The 17,475-nt window shown below is 44.7% G+C and overlaps 1 protein-coding gene across 2 annotated transcripts in view; it reads left to right on the plus strand.

The window, feature by feature from the left end:
- JAK3 (Janus kinase 3) overlaps positions 1–17,475 on the plus strand; it is a 37,010-nt gene that overhangs the window by 11,937 nt on the left and 7,598 nt on the right. For both annotated transcript variants that reach the window (XM_023498460.2, XM_003762761.4), the window contains 14 exons: positions 4,162–4,456; positions 4,563–4,685; positions 7,030–7,187; positions 7,859–7,970; positions 8,495–8,681; positions 8,811–8,956; positions 9,201–9,332; positions 11,801–11,885; positions 12,066–12,193; positions 12,460–12,592; positions 12,792–12,943; positions 14,039–14,189; positions 15,270–15,409; positions 16,259–16,448. In XM_023498460.2, the coding sequence (XP_023354228.1) occupies positions 4,162–4,456; positions 4,563–4,685; positions 7,030–7,187; positions 7,859–7,970; positions 8,495–8,681; positions 8,811–8,956; positions 9,201–9,332; positions 11,801–11,885; positions 12,066–12,193; positions 12,460–12,592; positions 12,792–12,943; positions 14,039–14,189; positions 15,270–15,409; positions 16,259–16,448 (2,132 nt within the window). The remainder of the gene's footprint in view (positions 1–4,161; positions 4,457–4,562; positions 4,686–7,029; positions 7,188–7,858; positions 7,971–8,494; positions 8,682–8,810; positions 8,957–9,200; positions 9,333–11,800; positions 11,886–12,065; positions 12,194–12,459; positions 12,593–12,791; positions 12,944–14,038; positions 14,190–15,269; positions 15,410–16,258; positions 16,449–17,475) is intronic.

Below are 17,475 nucleotides of genomic sequence, written 5' to 3' on the forward strand. Positions count from 1 at the left end.
TGATCTTTTTTTTTTTTTTTAATTAACAAGCATTCTCTTCCTTCCCTCTGATCTCCCTCTAATGGAAAAACAAGAAAAAAGAAAAAGAAAACTCTTGTAACAAATATGCATAGTCAAACAAAACATTGATTATATCCAAAAATGTCTTATCATTCTGCATCTTAGTTTATCTGCTTTGTGTTATGTTAGAAGCAGATAGCATTCTTCATAAATGGTTTTTTGCAATTGTGGTTTGTCATTTTACTGATTAGAGATCTTAAGACTTTAAATTGTCTTTGTCATTACTGCATGATTTGTTTTCCTGGTTCGGCTCACTTCACTCTGCATCAGGTCTTATAAGTCTTCCCAGAGTTTTCTCTGAAACCATCTTCCTCATTATTGCTTGCAACACGATCATATTAATTTATCATAACTTCTTCAGCCATTCCCCAATTTATGGGCATTTATAATTTCTACTTTTGCAATTTCAGAAAAGAAGTACAATAAATATTTTTGTACATTTGGGTCCTTTTTCTCTCTTTAAAATCTCTATAATCATTGATCAATAAGCATTTATTAAGTGCCTCCAATTGTTCAGACACTGTTCTAAGTTCTAGGGAACTTAAAAAGAGAAAATTGACAGTTCCAGCCCTTACATAGGTCACAATCTAATAGGGGAAGACAAAAAGCAAACAATTATGTACATACAGGATATGTACAGGATATTGTTGTTTGTCCTTCATTTTTGAAGAGGACCAGGGATATTATGGGGTGAAATCTTGACTCATTAGTTAATTGGATTTAAGTGAGGCAAAGTTGCATAAAGTTGTCAGCCTCACTCAATGATTCTAGAAGAGAGAATAAGGCTATATACAGGATAAACAGGAGATAATTCACAGAGGGAAGGCACAGGAATTAAGATAGGAAAGACTTCCTATCGATGGGAGTTTAGTTGGGACTTGAATGAAGCCAGGGAGGTCAGTAGGCAGAGGTGAGGAAGGAGGGTATTACAGGTATGGAGAACATATTGCTGGGTCACAGGTCATGGAGTTAGTGATTTTAGGAGGGGGTCAGTTCCAAACTGATGTCTAGAATGGCTGTACCAATTCTTAGTTCCACGACCTTCTTCCCATCTTTGTCATAGGAACTGTTATCTAGCCCATCTTTCTACACATTCTGTCCCCTGGGCTTTACTACATTGTAATGAATTGGTACCTTCAGTTCCCCTCTTCTAAACTGTCAACAGTACTATTTCTGTCTCCATCATCCCATTTAGTTGCCAGATCCAATGGCTTTTTTCTCAGTCTTCATTCTCCTTGAGTTCTCTACAGCATTTGCCACAAAGGATCATTCTCTCTTTCTTAATATTCTTTTCTCTTTAGGTTTCAGAGCACTGCTCTCTCCTGGTTTTCCTCCTATCTCTCTCTGATGGTTCCATCTCTGTCTCCTTTGCTGAATCCTCCTCCAGACAGTGCTTTCTAACTCTATATGTCCCACAGGATTCTGTTCTGGGTCCTCTTCTCTGCCTCTTTACTACTTCACTGAGTAATCTTATTAGTCCCATGATTTTAATGATCATTTTTCTGCTAATGATTCTCCAATCTATTTATTTAGCCCTTTTTGCTTACCTCCACTCTCACATCTCCAATTTCTTATTAGACATTTTGTGATGGATATCCTGCAGTCTTCGGAAACCAAAGTGCTTAAAACTGACCTCACTCTTTCCCTCTCCTTAACTTTCCTATATCTATTGAGAACACTATCATCCTCTCATCTCCCAGGTTGGAAACCTACATGTCTCTGTTTCTGTCTCTCTCTCAACCCCCCCCCCCCCCCCCCCCCCCACCAATATTCAATCTATTACTAAGATCTGTCAGTTTTGCCTTTATAACATCTCCCAAATACATCCCCTTCTTTCCTCTGATACCATTCCCCTCTGGTACAGGCCCTCATTACTTCACACCTGGATCATTGGAAGAGCAGCTGGTGGGTCTGCCCACCTCAAGTCCCTCCCCACTGCCATTTACTTTTTTTTATTGAAGTTTTTTTTTATTTTCAAGACATATGCAAAGATAATTTTTTCAACATTGACCCTTGAAAAACTCCATGTTCCAATTCCACACACATACACACTTCTCCCAACCTAGATGGCAAGTAATCCAATGTGTCCACTTTCTACTCAGATGCCTAGGTGATATTCCTAAAGAACATTGATCGGAAACTTTTGGTCTTACTAGGTCATTTTCCTATTTAGTAAACTCTAGCAATTCCCTATTATCTTTTGGACACAATCTAAAATCCTTTATTTGATATTGAAAACCTTCCTTCCTTTCTAGCCTTGTCCTTTATTCCTCCCCCAGGTACTCTACTATTTGGAAATACTGGCCTCCTTACAGCACCTCACACACGATACTCCATCCATCTCTTAACTTTGTATCTTTTCATTAGCTGTCTGCTATGTTTGAAATGTTTGCTCTCCTTTGCTCATCTCTACCTCCTGACTTCCCTGGCTTCCTTCAAGATTCAACCCCAAAATTCCACCATTTGGAAGAAACCTTTAAAAATCGTCCTCAATACTAGTGCCTTTTCTTGGACTTTCTCACTAATTTGCCATATCTATGTCTGTCTGTCTGTCTATGTATCCATCTCTTGTATGTACATAATACTTGTTTTTACAATGTAAGCTCCTTGAGGACAGGGGTTATTTTTGATATTCTTTGTATCCTCAGTGATTAGCACGGTATCTGGTTCTTAGTAAGTTCTTCACAAAATGCTTAATAACACATATATGATGAATAAATAAAAAGGCATTTATTAAACATGTATTATGTGTAATATATGTACCGCTCATGTAAGATCTATGTATCTGCATGGGATGCCTAAGCATATAGACAGACAGTTCAGCAAAGAAATACTGATAGACATTACTCTTGAGTGTTCATGGGAGCCTGAGCTTCCCACCTTGAAGGGAGAAGCAGAAAGAACCATGAGGCTGACTGCTCTGTTCTTCTCTGAGAAAGGGGATCCTGAATTTGAATTATAAAATTCTCCTCTAAATATTACTGGTCTAAGGGAATACAAAGTTCCTCAGTTCTCTGGTCATTATCTTTTCAAAGAAAGATGCAACTTAACGTGTTAGTTACCCTTAGCTCAGACCCACCATCCTTACTATCAGATGCTAGTTACGGAAATGCCTAGTTACATACTATCAGATGCTAGTTACATAGTTGCTTATGTCATAACCATGAATCAACAGTGAGTAAACCCATTTATCAAAGCAGAACAACAAACAGAAATGGAACAAGTTACACAGATTAAATTATACCAGAAAGTACACAGAGCTAATGAGTTCTCCCTCTGGAAACAAGGTATCTCAGATCAATTAAAATAGAGCTCCTAGTTCTCATCCAAAGGGAAATTCCTGGCAGTTTCTAGGGAGGCAAGCTAGAAATTGAGGACATGTTAAGGAACCAGATTTATCGACATACCTATAAGGGATTGTCTTTCTTCTCCCTGGAATCACTCCCAAAGATAGTCTGGAACTACATGTGTCTCTCAAAGAAATGAAGGATCTTTCTTCTCCAAAGTTTTCACAGTCACACAGGATCAAACCAGCTTTTTCTTCACCAATTAATAGAGTCCCAAGCAAAATGCCTTAGATTTTACTGGAGAGCTGGGTTACACATGTGGGAAACTATGCTAACTATTAGGTAGACAAATAGAAATGCAATACACTTCTAGCCCTCATGGAGCTTACATTATAATTGGGGGATACCAGACAAAGAATAGGGTTCATCTGGAAGATCTGTGGAAAGGCTGGTAGTCTCTGAGCTTTCCTAAGATTGATGTGGTAGGGAAGAAGGCAAGTCCTGGGGGGCTTAGAGTTCATTGGCAGTGCCCAGGGATCTGAAGGGCATCAAAGTAGAAGGTAGGGTCAAGTCCTATCAGCCAGTGAGTCCTTGCTCATCTATGTGGGATGAACAACAAAGGCCATGGGTGGTGGAGGAGGAAAGGATGGGGATCAGCATCCAACCAGCAATAGAGGATGGAGCAAGGAACTTTGGTAGAAAGGAAGTTCCCCTCCCTACTCTCCAACACGTACCTCATAAGGCTTCTGGACATGGGTCCAGCTGCATGTATATGAAATCAGATGAAATCAGTCTATGGCTTCTCCTCCCCCAGCTATAAGACCTGTATCCCAGGAAGCTTCAGACGTTTGATCCAGAGCCTCAGCTTCATGACTCGAAAACGTTATCGTCAGATGGTTTCCCGAGCCCTGCAGAGCGTGGCTTCCTGCCAGGCAGATGTGTACTCCATCATGCTTAAATACCTCATGGACCTGGAGAGGCTGAAACCCACCCGGAATCTGGAGACCTTCACGGGTCGGGCACCAGGGGCTACATCTGGCCAGGACCCCCGCTGTCTCATCCATGTGGCTGGGGACAGCGGTATCTCCTGGACCCCTGCGGGCAGTGAGGTGCTGCTCTTGATTCCCATTCACTTTTTGGGTGGGATGGGAAATGAATGGGTCTGAGGGCCCTCACCTAACCCCCCTTGCTTCTCTCAATTTCTCCTCTGGTCAGAGCCCCCAGCCTTTCTGCGATTTCCCTGAAATTGTTGATATCGGCATCAAGCAGGCCTGCAGGGACGGTCATCTCAGTGAGAACCGGCTGGTCACTGTTACCAAGACTGACAACAGGATCCTGGTGGGTACCACAGTGGGCAGCGCTCCTCTCTGCCTGAACTACAGGGCAGACAGAGGTGGCCAGCTGAGATGAGAAGGGGAGGGAACGTTATCACTTAGCTCTCCTCCTTTCTTTCCTCATCTGGAAGATGTCAAGGAAGAAGGTGAACTAGATAGTCTTTTATGGCTTTTCTAGCTCTGGTATTCTCTGTTCTAGGATCACCCTCCACTCTTATATCAAATATACTGACACACACACACACACATATATATATAGTCAATCAACTAACACTTATCCAACACCTATTCCATGTTGGAGCAAGGGTTTATAGTCCAGTGCTATTGTAATACTTGTTTTGAAAACATGAATTTATTCCAACTTAACTGTTATATTAGGGAATAATTTGAGCATAACCTGAAATTTTGAGTTTATTGATGCTCAGTTTTGTCAACAAGAAATGGAAACCTGTACCTAGCTAAACAGAGCATAAAATACACACACACACACACACACACACACACACACACACACCTCAAGCATATACCAGGGGTTTGACATCACTTTACAATAATTTACAAGCTATATAACTTTTCCCTCACCCACTTCCAGTTTTCACAAGCAAATTTAAGGTCTATTTCAAGGTGTGTTTATTCTGGTACAATAGGAACTGTGGGTGGAAGACAGCTGGTCCCAACCCACTCAGTTCATACTTCCTCCTTCTTACCTTCTGCTCTCACTGCCCCAGCTTCCTGGGGTTGTTATCCACTAAAGGTATCCTGGGACCCCATGGAATGAGAGGTATAGAGAGTATCAGCCCAAGGCCACTGGTACTACCACTATTTATGCAGTGTGTATGTATTTAACTTATATAATACCAAGCTACCATTTTTATGAGATTCCTATCTTCTTTATGGAGTAGGTAGATTTGTGGATAGAGTGCTGGGTGTGGGGTCAAGCTGACTCATCTTCCAAACTTCCAATCTATTCTCACATTAACTAGGTGTGTTAGTCTGGCAAGTCATCTAATTCTGTTTGCCTCAGTTTCCTCATCTATAAAAGGAGCTGGAGAAGGAAATAGCAAACTACTCTAGAATCTTTGCCAAGAAAACCCCAAATGGGGTCATAGAGAGTTGGACACAACTGAAAAACAACTGAAGATCTTTGTGTCACAAATGAAGCTTTGGAAGTTGTGTCCCTACTCCCAGATTTCCCATAAGTCTTATGGCTTTTGTTGTTTAATTTTGCACAGCATGACAATTTTTAGAAATTTGCATGTTGAGTTAGAGCAGAACTGGCCTTACAAAGAAGAGAAAAGACAATCGCCATTCTTAGGGAGTTCACAATTTAATTGAGGAGACAATATGCAAACAACTAAGAACAGGTTAGCTAACTACTTAACTACTTAGTTAGATCCTTAGATCCAGCAGTGTTACTACTGCACCTATATCCCAAAGCGATCTTAAAGGAGGAAAAGGGACCCGCATGTGCAAAAATGTTTGTGGCAGCCCTCTTTATAGTAGCTAGAAGCAGAGTGGATGCCCCTCAATTGGAGAATGGCTAAATTATGGTCTATAAATGCTATGGAATATTATTGTTCTATAATGACCAGCAGGATGATTTCAGAAAGGCCTGGAGAGACTTACATGAACTGATGCTGAGTGAAATGAACAGAACCAGGAGATCATTATATACTTCAACAATAATATTATATGATGATCAATTCTGATGGACATGGCCATCTTCAGCAATGAGATGATTCAAACCAGTTCCAATTGTTCAGTGAGGAAGAGAGCCATTTACTCCCAGAGAGAGAACTGTGGGAGCTGAGTATGGCCCACAACATAGCATTCTTTTTCTGTTGATGTTTGCTTGCATTTTGTTTTCTTTCCCAGTTTTTGTTTCCTTCTTCTTCCAATTTTTCTTGTGCAGCAATATAACAATATAAATATGTATACATATATTGGATCTAACATGTATTTCAACATATATTGGACTACCTGACAGCTGGGGAGGGGGTGGGGAGAAGGAGGGGAAAATTTGGAACAAAAGGTTCTGCAAGGGTCAATGTTGGAAAAATTACCCATGCATATATTTTGTAAATAAAAAGCTTAATTAAAAAAAAAAAAAAGATTGAAGAGCAGTGAGAGAATGGAGATAAAAGAAGGGATGACCTGCTGAGGAAGACAAGATAGATTTTATATCCTAAAAGTTTTCCCAGCTTAGATGTTCTACTTGCTAAGATCCCTTCTAACTGATGCTCTGAGTTCTGAGGGTTCAGCTAGCCCTGACATCATGTGTCCTAAGGGCCAGTTCTGATATTCTAGGTCCTAAGGCCCTTTCCATGACTGATATTTTATATTTGTAGGAGGTTGAATTTCCAACACTAAGGGAAGCGCTGTCCTTTATCTCTCTGGTTGATGGCTACTACCGACTCACCACCGATGCCCACCACTACTTCTGCAAAGAGGTGGCCCCTCCCCAGCTCTTGGAGAACATTGAAAACCAATGCCATGGTCCCATCAAGTGAGAAACAACCACCCCCTCCCTTTCCCAGAGCTCAACCCTCTCTCCACAGTGAACATTTCTGAGATTACATAAGGCTGTTAAAAAAGCCAAAATAACAAACAAAACGCTAGGATTCTCCCCTCTTGACCAAAGGCAGGCCTGGGCCCAATCTTGGCCATGGAAATGAGGAACAATGACAGGTCGACAGAGGTCATTAAGGGACCAAAGATGGTCCTGGGACTTAGTAGATCTGGGTTACCAAAGGGCAGACAAAGGTAGTAATTATATCATTGAGTTTGATCTTGGGGGAGACAATGGGATGTAGTAGAAAAAATTCAAGTTAAGAATATGGATCTTATCCCCATCTCATATATCTTTGTGATTTTGGACCGTCACCTTTTCTTTTCTCATTTTCTTCATCTAGAAAATGAGGGATTTGGATTACATGCCCTTTAAGATTGCTCCCAGCTTTAAATCTTAGATTCTTATTCTGGAAGGAGTATAGAAGCAAGGGGATTGGAAGGGAGGTGGAAGGTTGGATCTGGGTCCTGGGGCTGGGCACCTTCAGGTTTAAAAGCCCCAGGGTGGACAGGGAAAGGATGATGACCTCTAGTCTCTTTATATCTCTAAATCTTTCCATCTATTTTTTCTCTCCATTTCTCTGCATGTGTATTTATCTACCTATGTAGGTCAGAGTTTGCTGTGAACAAACTGAAGATGGGGGGGTCTGTTCCAGGGTCCTATGTCCTTCGGCAAAGCCCACAGGACTTTGACAGCTTCCTCCTCACTGTCTGTATCCAGGTAAGGCCCAATGGTCATTGTCTGCCCTTTCCCTTCGCCTGGCAGGGAAGCTATAATTTGGGGTTCTGTGGGACTTGTTATACATTATCTTTCTCTACCTTCTCAGCTGTTTGCTCCACCATCTGGAGCCATAGACAGCAGGCTTTGGGGGGCTCACTAAGTCCTGGATGGTACGGTAGATAGACAGTCCAGTCTGGAGTCAGGAAGATGAGTCTTCCTGAATTCAGATCCAACCTCAGACATTTTTTAGCTGTACAACCCTAACAAATCACATGTAACCCTGTTTGCCTCAATTTCCCTATCTGTAAAATGAGCAGGAGAAGGAAATGGCAAACCACTCCAGTATCTTTGCCAAAAAAAAACCCCTATGGGGTCACTTAAAGAGTCAGATAGTATTGAAATGAGCAAGGGTAAAACCCCCAGACACCTCCCATAAAGGAGGACCTCCCAGGGCCCAAAGCACTTAGGCCCTCCTTGGCTAGCCAGTCTAGCTAGAGAGTCAGTTCCCCTACCTGCCCTTCCAGACGCCCCTGGGCCCAGACTACAAGGGCTGCCTGATCCATCGGGATCTGTCAGGGAACCTCTTCTTGTCTGGGCTGAGCCAGCCCCACAGCAGCCTGCGTCAGCTCCTGGAGTCCTCCTGGAGCTGTGGGCTCCTTGTAGATGGGACTGCTCTGAGCCTCAGCTGCTGCTACCCTCCCAGGCCCAAAGGTAAGTGAAGCTGGTGGCTCCTGTGCCACCCCGCCCCCCCCCCATGCTTCTCTGTACCCTGAGGCTGGAATTTGGGGATGAAGGAGGGAAGGTAGCCGACATTCATCTCTTTTTAATCCCAATCCACAGAAAAGTCCAACCTGATCATAGTAAGGAGGGACTGCAACCAGTTGCCCCCATCCCCAGCCCTAGCTGCAGCCCAAGCCTGGCCCCACCCCCAGCGCCAACTCAGCCAAATGATGTTCCACAAAATCCCCCCTGACAGCTTGGAGTGGGTAAGCACAAGGGAGCAGGGGGCAGAGGGAAAAGTGGGGGACAGAATCCATGCAAGGAGCCTTGGACTCCAGGATCTGACTTGATGAGTGACCTTGTACAAGTCTCTTCCCAACATGAAGACCTCAATTCCCTCATCTGGAAAATGGGAGTAGGATGACTTCCCTCCATGAAGCAAGTCCTGTCCCCCTCTCCCCAATTCTAATGAAGGCAACCCCTGTTCCCTATTTCCCTCCCTCCTCCCAGCATGAGAACCTGGGCCACGGCTCCTTCACCAAGATATACCGTGGGAGCCGCCTGGACAATGTGGATGGAGAGACCCACAAGATAGAGGTTCTGCTCAAAGTTATGGACAGCACACACCAGAACTGCATCGAGGTGAGTGTCCCCAGCTGGTGCTGCTCCCACTCCCCCAGAGCCTCTGCCCTCCATGCCCCCGTACCCATACCCATAAGGCAGCTCTGGCTGCCAGCTGGGCCCGGATTCCAGCATTCCTTGCCCTTCGGGTGGCCAAGGACCTGTCAGGGCATCTCCTCTGGGCCTTCTGCCAGGCCAAACTCTTCCAGTAAGTATGAAAAGCAAGGTCAGCAGCCCTGAGACTTTCAAAAAGTGCATGATGTTTGTACAAATGGCACGGTCAAGGGACTGCCCTCTATTCTTACACCGTGGGCTGTTCCCCTTCCTAGAAAAGAACATTTCTCTACTAATCTCTGCTTAATTGGAAAGGACAAAATCTTCCTGGGGGAGGGGGGATGAAGGTGGAGTTTCAAGACAGAAATAAAGCAGAGATGGAGTTCCAGAGAGGCAGAAGGTCAGTGTGACCTTCAGGAGGATGGAGGATATCCCCCCCTCCCCCACAGCCCAGAGGAAGAAGGGAGCAAGAATCCTGGATTCTTGGGGTTACATGGAAGACAGGAGCCTCTTTCTGGAGAGGGGGGAGCTCTCAGGAGGCAGCAGCAGAGGGTATGAATGCACAGATGACATCAGGAGGGGAAAGACAGCCAGCCGTGGTCAGGGAAAATAAGGCAACGAGCAGGAGCTGGGGAAGTGCTGCCAGGGGGCCTGACATTAGCAAGTGAGAGGCCTGTTCTCCCTCTGGGTCACCCATCTGGGATGGCACCGAGAGCCATCTACAACCTGGCAAACTCAGTCGGATCTGGTGATTTCTACAGGGGGTCAGAAGGGAATGAGGTGAGCCAGATGATCCAGAGCTGGAGAGGAAATTCCTTATCTTGTACAGCTTGGACTAAATGAACTATGCAGTCCCTTCCAACTTGGAGACCGGGAGGTCTGAGGTTCTCCTAGCGATCACCCCGTTTTTCTTTCTTATTTTGGATCCTAGGAGGAGGCAGAAGAAGTTGGGAGAAAGAGAACTGGGTTGAGGATCATGACGTAATGGGCTGAGGTTTGAGCTGATGCACTGAGGTCCCAAGTACATGAGGCTAGATAGTAATTGGGCTATACTCTATTAATATACATGATTGGATAAAGAATGGTGCCTGCCCACTCTCCGTGCAAGTCCTGATGTGTTGTATAGGAAATGACGATTTTGGTGGGTGGAGGCAGAGAGAGAGCGAGGAAGACAAGTGGGGGGAGATTGGGCTGGGTTGGAGACTCCGAGCTGCTGGTTGTGTGGCTGCTGGTCGAGCTAGCTTCTTGACTCAGCTGCACACATTGCTATCGCCGATTCTCTTCCACCTCCGATCCTTCTTCACTGAGAATAAAGACTGACGATTTTCCCCTAACCTGAATTCCTGTCTCGTGCTGATCTTAAAATATACGATCTTAACTATGACATTTGGATTCTAGCCCCAATTCTGCTCTAACTTATTATATAATCTTAGAAATATTCTTTCTTCTCTAGGTATGCTTCCTCTTTTATAAAATGATGGAGATGAAATAAAGAGCCTATAAGGCATTATCCAGCTCCACCATCCTGGGTTCTAAGGGCCCTCCCAGCTCTGACATCCTGGGTTCTAAGAGCCCTCCCAGCTCTGACACCCTGGGTTCTAAGGGCCTTCCCAGCTGTGACATTCTGGGTTCTAAGGGCCCTCCCAGCTCTGACATCCTGGGTTCTCCAGGGCTCTTGATTATTTTGTGTTCTAAAGTCCCTTTAAACTTTGATGTTCTATATTCCAGTAGTCCCAAATGGGTGTCTAGAATCCTCATTTCACTTGATGACTTTCTCATCACTACTGCCCTCTTTCCTCCTAAAAGCTCCTATAACACTAGGTCCTATATAGTTGGACACCCAAGTACGTGTCTAAGCCCACACACAGAAGCCTCGGAGGGAGACACAGACTGTTGTTCTCTATCTCAGTAACTCTCAGGCTTCTCCAGGGATAGTCTCCCATCTTAGGTCGTGGCCCAACATAGTCTCTCAATATATAACCCACTTACCTTCTGGTTCTGGGCAGACAACATCTGTTTTATCAAGAAGGCCCAGAGGAGGGAGTTTAGGTCAGATCTGAGGGAGAACTACCCGGCTGTCCGAATGATTGGAAATGTGTGTGTGTGTGTGAGAGAGAGAGAGACAGAGAGAGAGAGAGAGACAGAGAGACAGAGAGAGAGATGGGGGAGAGACAGAGACAGAGAGAGAGAGACAGAGACACAGAGACACAGAGGGGATATTCCTGTTCGGAGATAGGGGCAACTAGATGACCCCATCAGTTCACATTCTGAGTTGATGACAGTGACTCATAGCTCTGTTTCTGTCCAAACTCATGCCCTTCCTCCCATGTGGCCAAACCTGCTTGCGGTCCCAGGCCCTTGGATCAGAATGGGGGAGAGAGAGGGACGCCCTCTGAGACTGGGGCATCCTTGATTTCACACTTTCTCCCTCTTAGTCCTTCCTGGAGGCTGCCAGTGTCATGAGCCAAGTGTCCCACCAGCATCTGGTGCTGCTGCATGGTGTCTGCATGGCGGGAGACAGTGAGTGAGGGGCCCTGCCCCTTCCCCCATTTCCTCACCCTGGGGTTTCTTCTGCTTTCTCCCATTCCCCTTAGAGTCTTCCTTCCCTATCACTCCTTTTTCCTCCCCGTAGTCCTCATCTCTCCTTTCCCATTCTTTCTCCTATTGCCTGCCACGCTGGCTCCTGTAACCCCTCTCCAGGTATCATGGTGCAGGAGTTTGTGAGGTGGGGGGCACTGGATACCCATTTACGGAAGTGCGGCCCTCTGGTCCCTGCCAGCTGGAAGCTCCAAGTGGCCAAGCAACTTTCTTATGCCCTCAACTATCTGGTGAGCCCAAGGATGGAGTGGGAGGGTCTGGGCTGAGCTTCCCTCCAGCCTAGAAGACTTTGTGCTTCTCCCTGACATAATCCCACTGGATGTGATGGGTGCAGTCCTCCCTGCTCACTCTGGGAAGCCATGCTCTCTCCCCCCCTCCCCCATTCCTGTCTCCCCCATCCGCTGGGCAAGGATTTTAATTTCCAGCTGTGGGTAGCTACCTGATGGAGGTATTCCCCCCCACATATTCATTATCCTGGTTTTTGCCTCCCACCCAGGAAGACAAAGGCATCATCCATGGCAATATCTCCTCCAAGAAGGTCCTCCTAGCGAGAGAGGGGGCCGGGGGAAGCCCCCCCTTCATCAAACTCAGTGATCCTGGAGTCAGTCCCACCGTGCTGACCAAAGAGAGTAAGTGTGAAGGAGGAAACTGTTCAGCCCTGGGACCTGATTTGCCACAGCTCTTTTTCTCCTGGTGTGCCTTCTGGGAGTTAGGGACGTTCAGTCAGGGGTGGGGGGGTGAGGATGGACAATGACTGACCCCCAAATCAGGAGGGGCAGGGGGCTGGAGGCAGCACTCAGCAACATTGTTGTGGTCCTTGCCCCTTAGTGCTCACTGACCGGATCCCCTGGGTGGCCCCTGAGTGTCTATGGGATGCCAAGCTGCTGAGCCTGGAGTCTGACAAATGGAGCTTTGGGGCAACACTCTGGGAGATATTCAGTGGGGGCACCATGCCCCTAAGTACCCTGGAGCCTGCCAAGGTGAGGACAGAGACACTGGGAGGCCCTGTCATTGATGGGTTCTCTGGTATTGGACAAATGTCTTCCTTCCCTCTCCCCCCCCCCCCACCCCAAGCTGCCTATTTAAAATGAGAAAGGTGGGTGTAAGGACACTTCTGAAATCCCTCTTAATCCTCCCAGTTGTGTTTTAATATCCATTATCCTGTGCTTTTAAGGTCCCTCCCAGCTCTGATAATCAATCAATGAAGCTCCACTATATAGCAGACAATGAAATAGTCCTTGCCTCTAATAATAGACTTACCTTCCATCAAGGAAGACAACATGTAGACACTTAATTAGATTAAAAATGACAAAGTTCCTAATTAGAGCAGTTAGAGAAATGAGTTGCTAAGATCTGACACTTACCAGCTGTGTGATACTAAGCAAGTCATTTCACTTTTGCCTGCCTTGGTTTCCTCAACTGTAAAATGGAGATAATAATAACATCTCCCTCCCAGGGTTATTGTGAGGATCAAATGAGATAATATTTGTAAAGCACAGTGTTTGGGATATAGTAAATGCTTTAATAAATGCTCGTTCCCTTCCCCTTTCTCTTCCCTAATTTCATTCTAAGGATCCTTTTCTATACTTTATGTTTCAACATTTGTCCCAGCTCTTACACTTTGTCTTAAGGTCCTTTCCAGCTTTATATTCTTGATCTAAGGACCCTCCCAACTTTGACATTATGTGCTCTAAAGGCCCTCCCAGCCTGACATCCTGTGTTCTAAGAGCCCCCCCCCCCCCCCCCCCCCCCCCCCAAGCTCTGACATCCTGGGTTTTTTTAAAGGCCCCCACCCAAGTCTGACATTCTATGTTCTCACAGCACTCCCACCTCTGAAATTGTTTTAAGGGCCCCCTCCAGTTCAACAATCCAGGGTTTTAAGAGCCCTCTCAGCTGTGATATTCTGCACTATAAATATTCTCTTAGCTCTGATATTCCATGTTCTAAGTATTCTCCCTTCTCTGACATCCCTTCTCTAATCTAAAGTTATCTTTACTCCTCACCTTTCTAAAATGATAACCAAGATAGGGGCCTTAGCCTGAAGGTCCTGTTTCATCCCTCCCTTCCACCTTCAGAAACTCCAGTTCTACAAAGAGAAACAGCAGCTGCCGGCCCTAAAATGGACAGAGCTGGCCACCCTGATTGGCCAGTGCATGGAGTACACCCCCCACTTGCGGCCCTCCTTCCGAGCTATCATCCGGGATCTCAATAGCCTCATCACCTCAGGTACTTCATAGGGAGCTGGACGTCTGCACAGGCCTCAGGATAGGAGGGGACACATAAAGCAGCTGGTCCCAATACATCATATAATACATTTGTGAATCATCTGCATCTGCGTCGGGCCCTGTGCCAGACAAACTGTCAAGAAGCAGCCTCTCCCTACTGGATGGGTTCTGTCAACAGCAGTAATATGTCCCTGGGAAGTGGGAGTGGCAAGAGAGTTTTGTAGGACTTACAGGAATCTAAAGGTGGGACTATTTCTTATCTTGGATCCCGGGCTCCAGTTTAGCTTCTGTGCCTACTGGTGATACTGAGATCCTGGGCCTAGCCAGGGGAATCAGAGTCCCAAAAGTTTCTAACTTCAAACATGGGTCCAGAGATTGACCTCTAGGCTTCCGCTGTGTAAGGAAAGACCTAACTAAACGTAGAGGTTCATGGAAGGAAACAAGCATTTATTAAGCCCTTGCTGTGTGCCGGGCACATCCCAATCACATCTGGAACTTGGTAGCCATGCAAGAAGATCATCTTCTTAGGCACTGGAGGGTTACCATTCAGGTTAATGGAGGAAGGGGTACCCTACAGGAAATCCTATAGCCTTGAAGTTTTTAAGAACTGGCTCCCAGTGGGTTTGGAGTCGATGACTGGATTCTCTGCTCTATTACCTCTCCGGGGAGATCTTGAAAAGTCCCTTGATCTTCTGGACCTGATTTTATTTCTAAGGGTCCTTTTAGCTCAAAATACTTCAACCCTGTAAAGTGTGACCAGGGCAGGAAAATCAAAGGGGAGATTGGACTCAGTTTAAGAAAGAACTTCCTAACCATCAGAGCTCTACCACAATGCACTCTGACTCAGAGGAGGTGTGAGTTTCCCATGGGCAAAAGGACAGCAACCAGAGATTGAATGATCACTTTTGGGATTGACATAGAAGGAACAATTTCCATTTCAGGTTAGGATCGGGATAGGCGATGCTGAGATTTTTTTCCAGCTCTGAGGTTCTGAGTAAAATGATATAAAAGCATTTTTTATCGTGTTTTGCAAATCTTTAGACGTTAAATAAATGAGTTAATCCTATTATTATTTTGCTAGATTATGAGCTCCTCTCAGATCTCTCACCCAGTGCAGTGGCGGCTCGGGATGGACTCTGGAGCAGTACTCACCTGATGGCTGGTCAGGACCCCACCCTCTTTGAGGAGAGACACCTTAAATATATCTCCCTGCTGGGCAAGGTGAGGGACCATATGGAATAGAAAAAGGGAGGTAAGGGATCAGCTAGGTGGTAGAGAGGATAGAGCACCAGCCCTCAGGTATTGGCAGGAGAATGTGAGTTCAAGTGTTAACTTCCTGGCTGTGTGACCCTGGACAAGTCACATAACCCTAATTTCCTCAGCAAAAAGAAAAGAAAAAGGGAGGTGAAGAACCCAGGATTACTTTTAGTGACGTCCGACTTAGCCTGTGCTCTCCCTCCCTGGTTAGGCTCTTCCCGATCCCTTCAGCTGCTGCTTTCTTGGGCAGTCATCCAACCCAAACGATATCTAATGCCTCCTGGATTTTGCTTATGTGCCCTGTAGCTGAAATCTCTATTGGTTATCTTCCTGAACTAACTTCAATTAGTAATAAAGAATCTTGAGCCCTGAACCTTCAGTCTAAAAGTATAGTAGAAAGGTTAAATACTTCTGTAGTTTGAGGACTTGAGTTCAAGTCTAATCTTGGGTGTGTCAATCTCCTTTGACCTCAGTTTCCTATAAAAAAAATGATAGGGTGGGACCATGATCTTGAATGATCTCAAAAGCCTCTCCCACTTCTAGAACTTTTGATCTTATGAATCCTTAGTTAGATTCTAAGCCTCTGGAGATCAGGGATTGTTTTCTTTTTGTTTGCATCCTCAGTATTTAACACATTGGCAATAAAGTCCTTTTTTTTTTTCTTTCATTTTCCTTTTAGCAAATTAATATATATACATGTTGCTTCACATCTAAACTATAAAAACAGAAAATGTTTTGTTTTTTCTTTGTTTCTCTAACACAGTATCTACACATTGTTGGTATTTAATAAATGTTGGTTGATCTGAACCCTAGGGAAATTTTGGCAGTGTGGAATTGTGCCGCTATGACCCACTGGGAGATAACACTGGAGCATTAGTGGCCGTCAAGCAGCTACAGAATAGTGGTCCCCAGCAGCTGCGAGACTTCCAACGGGAGGTGCAGATTCTGAAAGCTTTACACAGTGACTTCATAGTCAAATACCGAGGCGTATGCTATGGTCCAGGTGAGTCCTGCCTGAGAGAGGAAAAGGGCATCACATCCACAGGTGTGGAGTTAGAAGGGATCTCTAGCTATTCATTTTTTAAATTTTATTTTATTTGAAAAAAAAAAACAGAATAAGAAAAAAAGAAAAACAGAAAAGGAATACAAAACAAAAAAGATAATTCTGCTCCATAACTTGCCTTGCTATTCCTTAACCTCCCTCCACTCCATGGATCCCTTCCTTGTCTTCTTCTCTCATCCTTTGCTTCCCCATCTGCTCATCCCTTCTCCCTTATTTTTTTAAATAGCTTTTTATTGACAGAACATATGCATAATTTTTCAATATTGACCCTTGCACTCACTTCTGTTCCAACTTTTCCCTTCCTTCCCTCCACTCCCTCCCCTAGATGGCAGGCAGTCTCATACATGTTAAACATGTATAAATATCTTATATACAATATATGTGTACATATTTATAGTTATCTTGTTGCACAAGAAAAATCAGATTTAGAAAGGTAAAAATAATCTGGGAAGAAAAACAAAAATGCAAGCAGTCCACACTCATTTCCCAGTGTTCTTTTGCTGGGTGAAGCTGGTTCTGTTCACCACTGATCAATTGGAACTGAATTAGATCCTCTCATTGCCGAAGACTGGCTTTTCATTTTAAAAATAAAGAACTAGAGATCCAGAGAAGGGAAAGGATCTCTTCTCCCCCAGGTCACCTGGCCCCTAACCTAGGCTCTTTTCAATATATTACACTTGTCAGGGCTTGAGCTCCCTATTGCTACAGCTGTTCAGGGAGAAGCTGGCCGCCCATAACTCAGAAGGTTCACCCAGGGAAGAGCAGATGACTCGGTCTATTCAGATTATTTTATTATTTCAATTTTATTTAAATTATTTAATAATAAATAATAAAATAAAAATTATTTAAATTCAGATTATTTATTATTTAAATTTTCTTTGTGAAATCCCTGCTCTGTGTCAAGGCACTGTGCTAGACACTAGAGCTACAAAGATAATAATGAAACAAGCCCTGCCCTCAAGAAGCT

The sequence above is a fragment of the Sarcophilus harrisii genome, chromosome 1 (genome assembly GCF_902635505.1).
Source record: "Sarcophilus harrisii chromosome 1, mSarHar1.11, whole genome shotgun sequence".
NCBI classification, from domain to species: domain Eukaryota; kingdom Metazoa; phylum Chordata; class Mammalia; order Dasyuromorphia; family Dasyuridae; genus Sarcophilus; species Sarcophilus harrisii.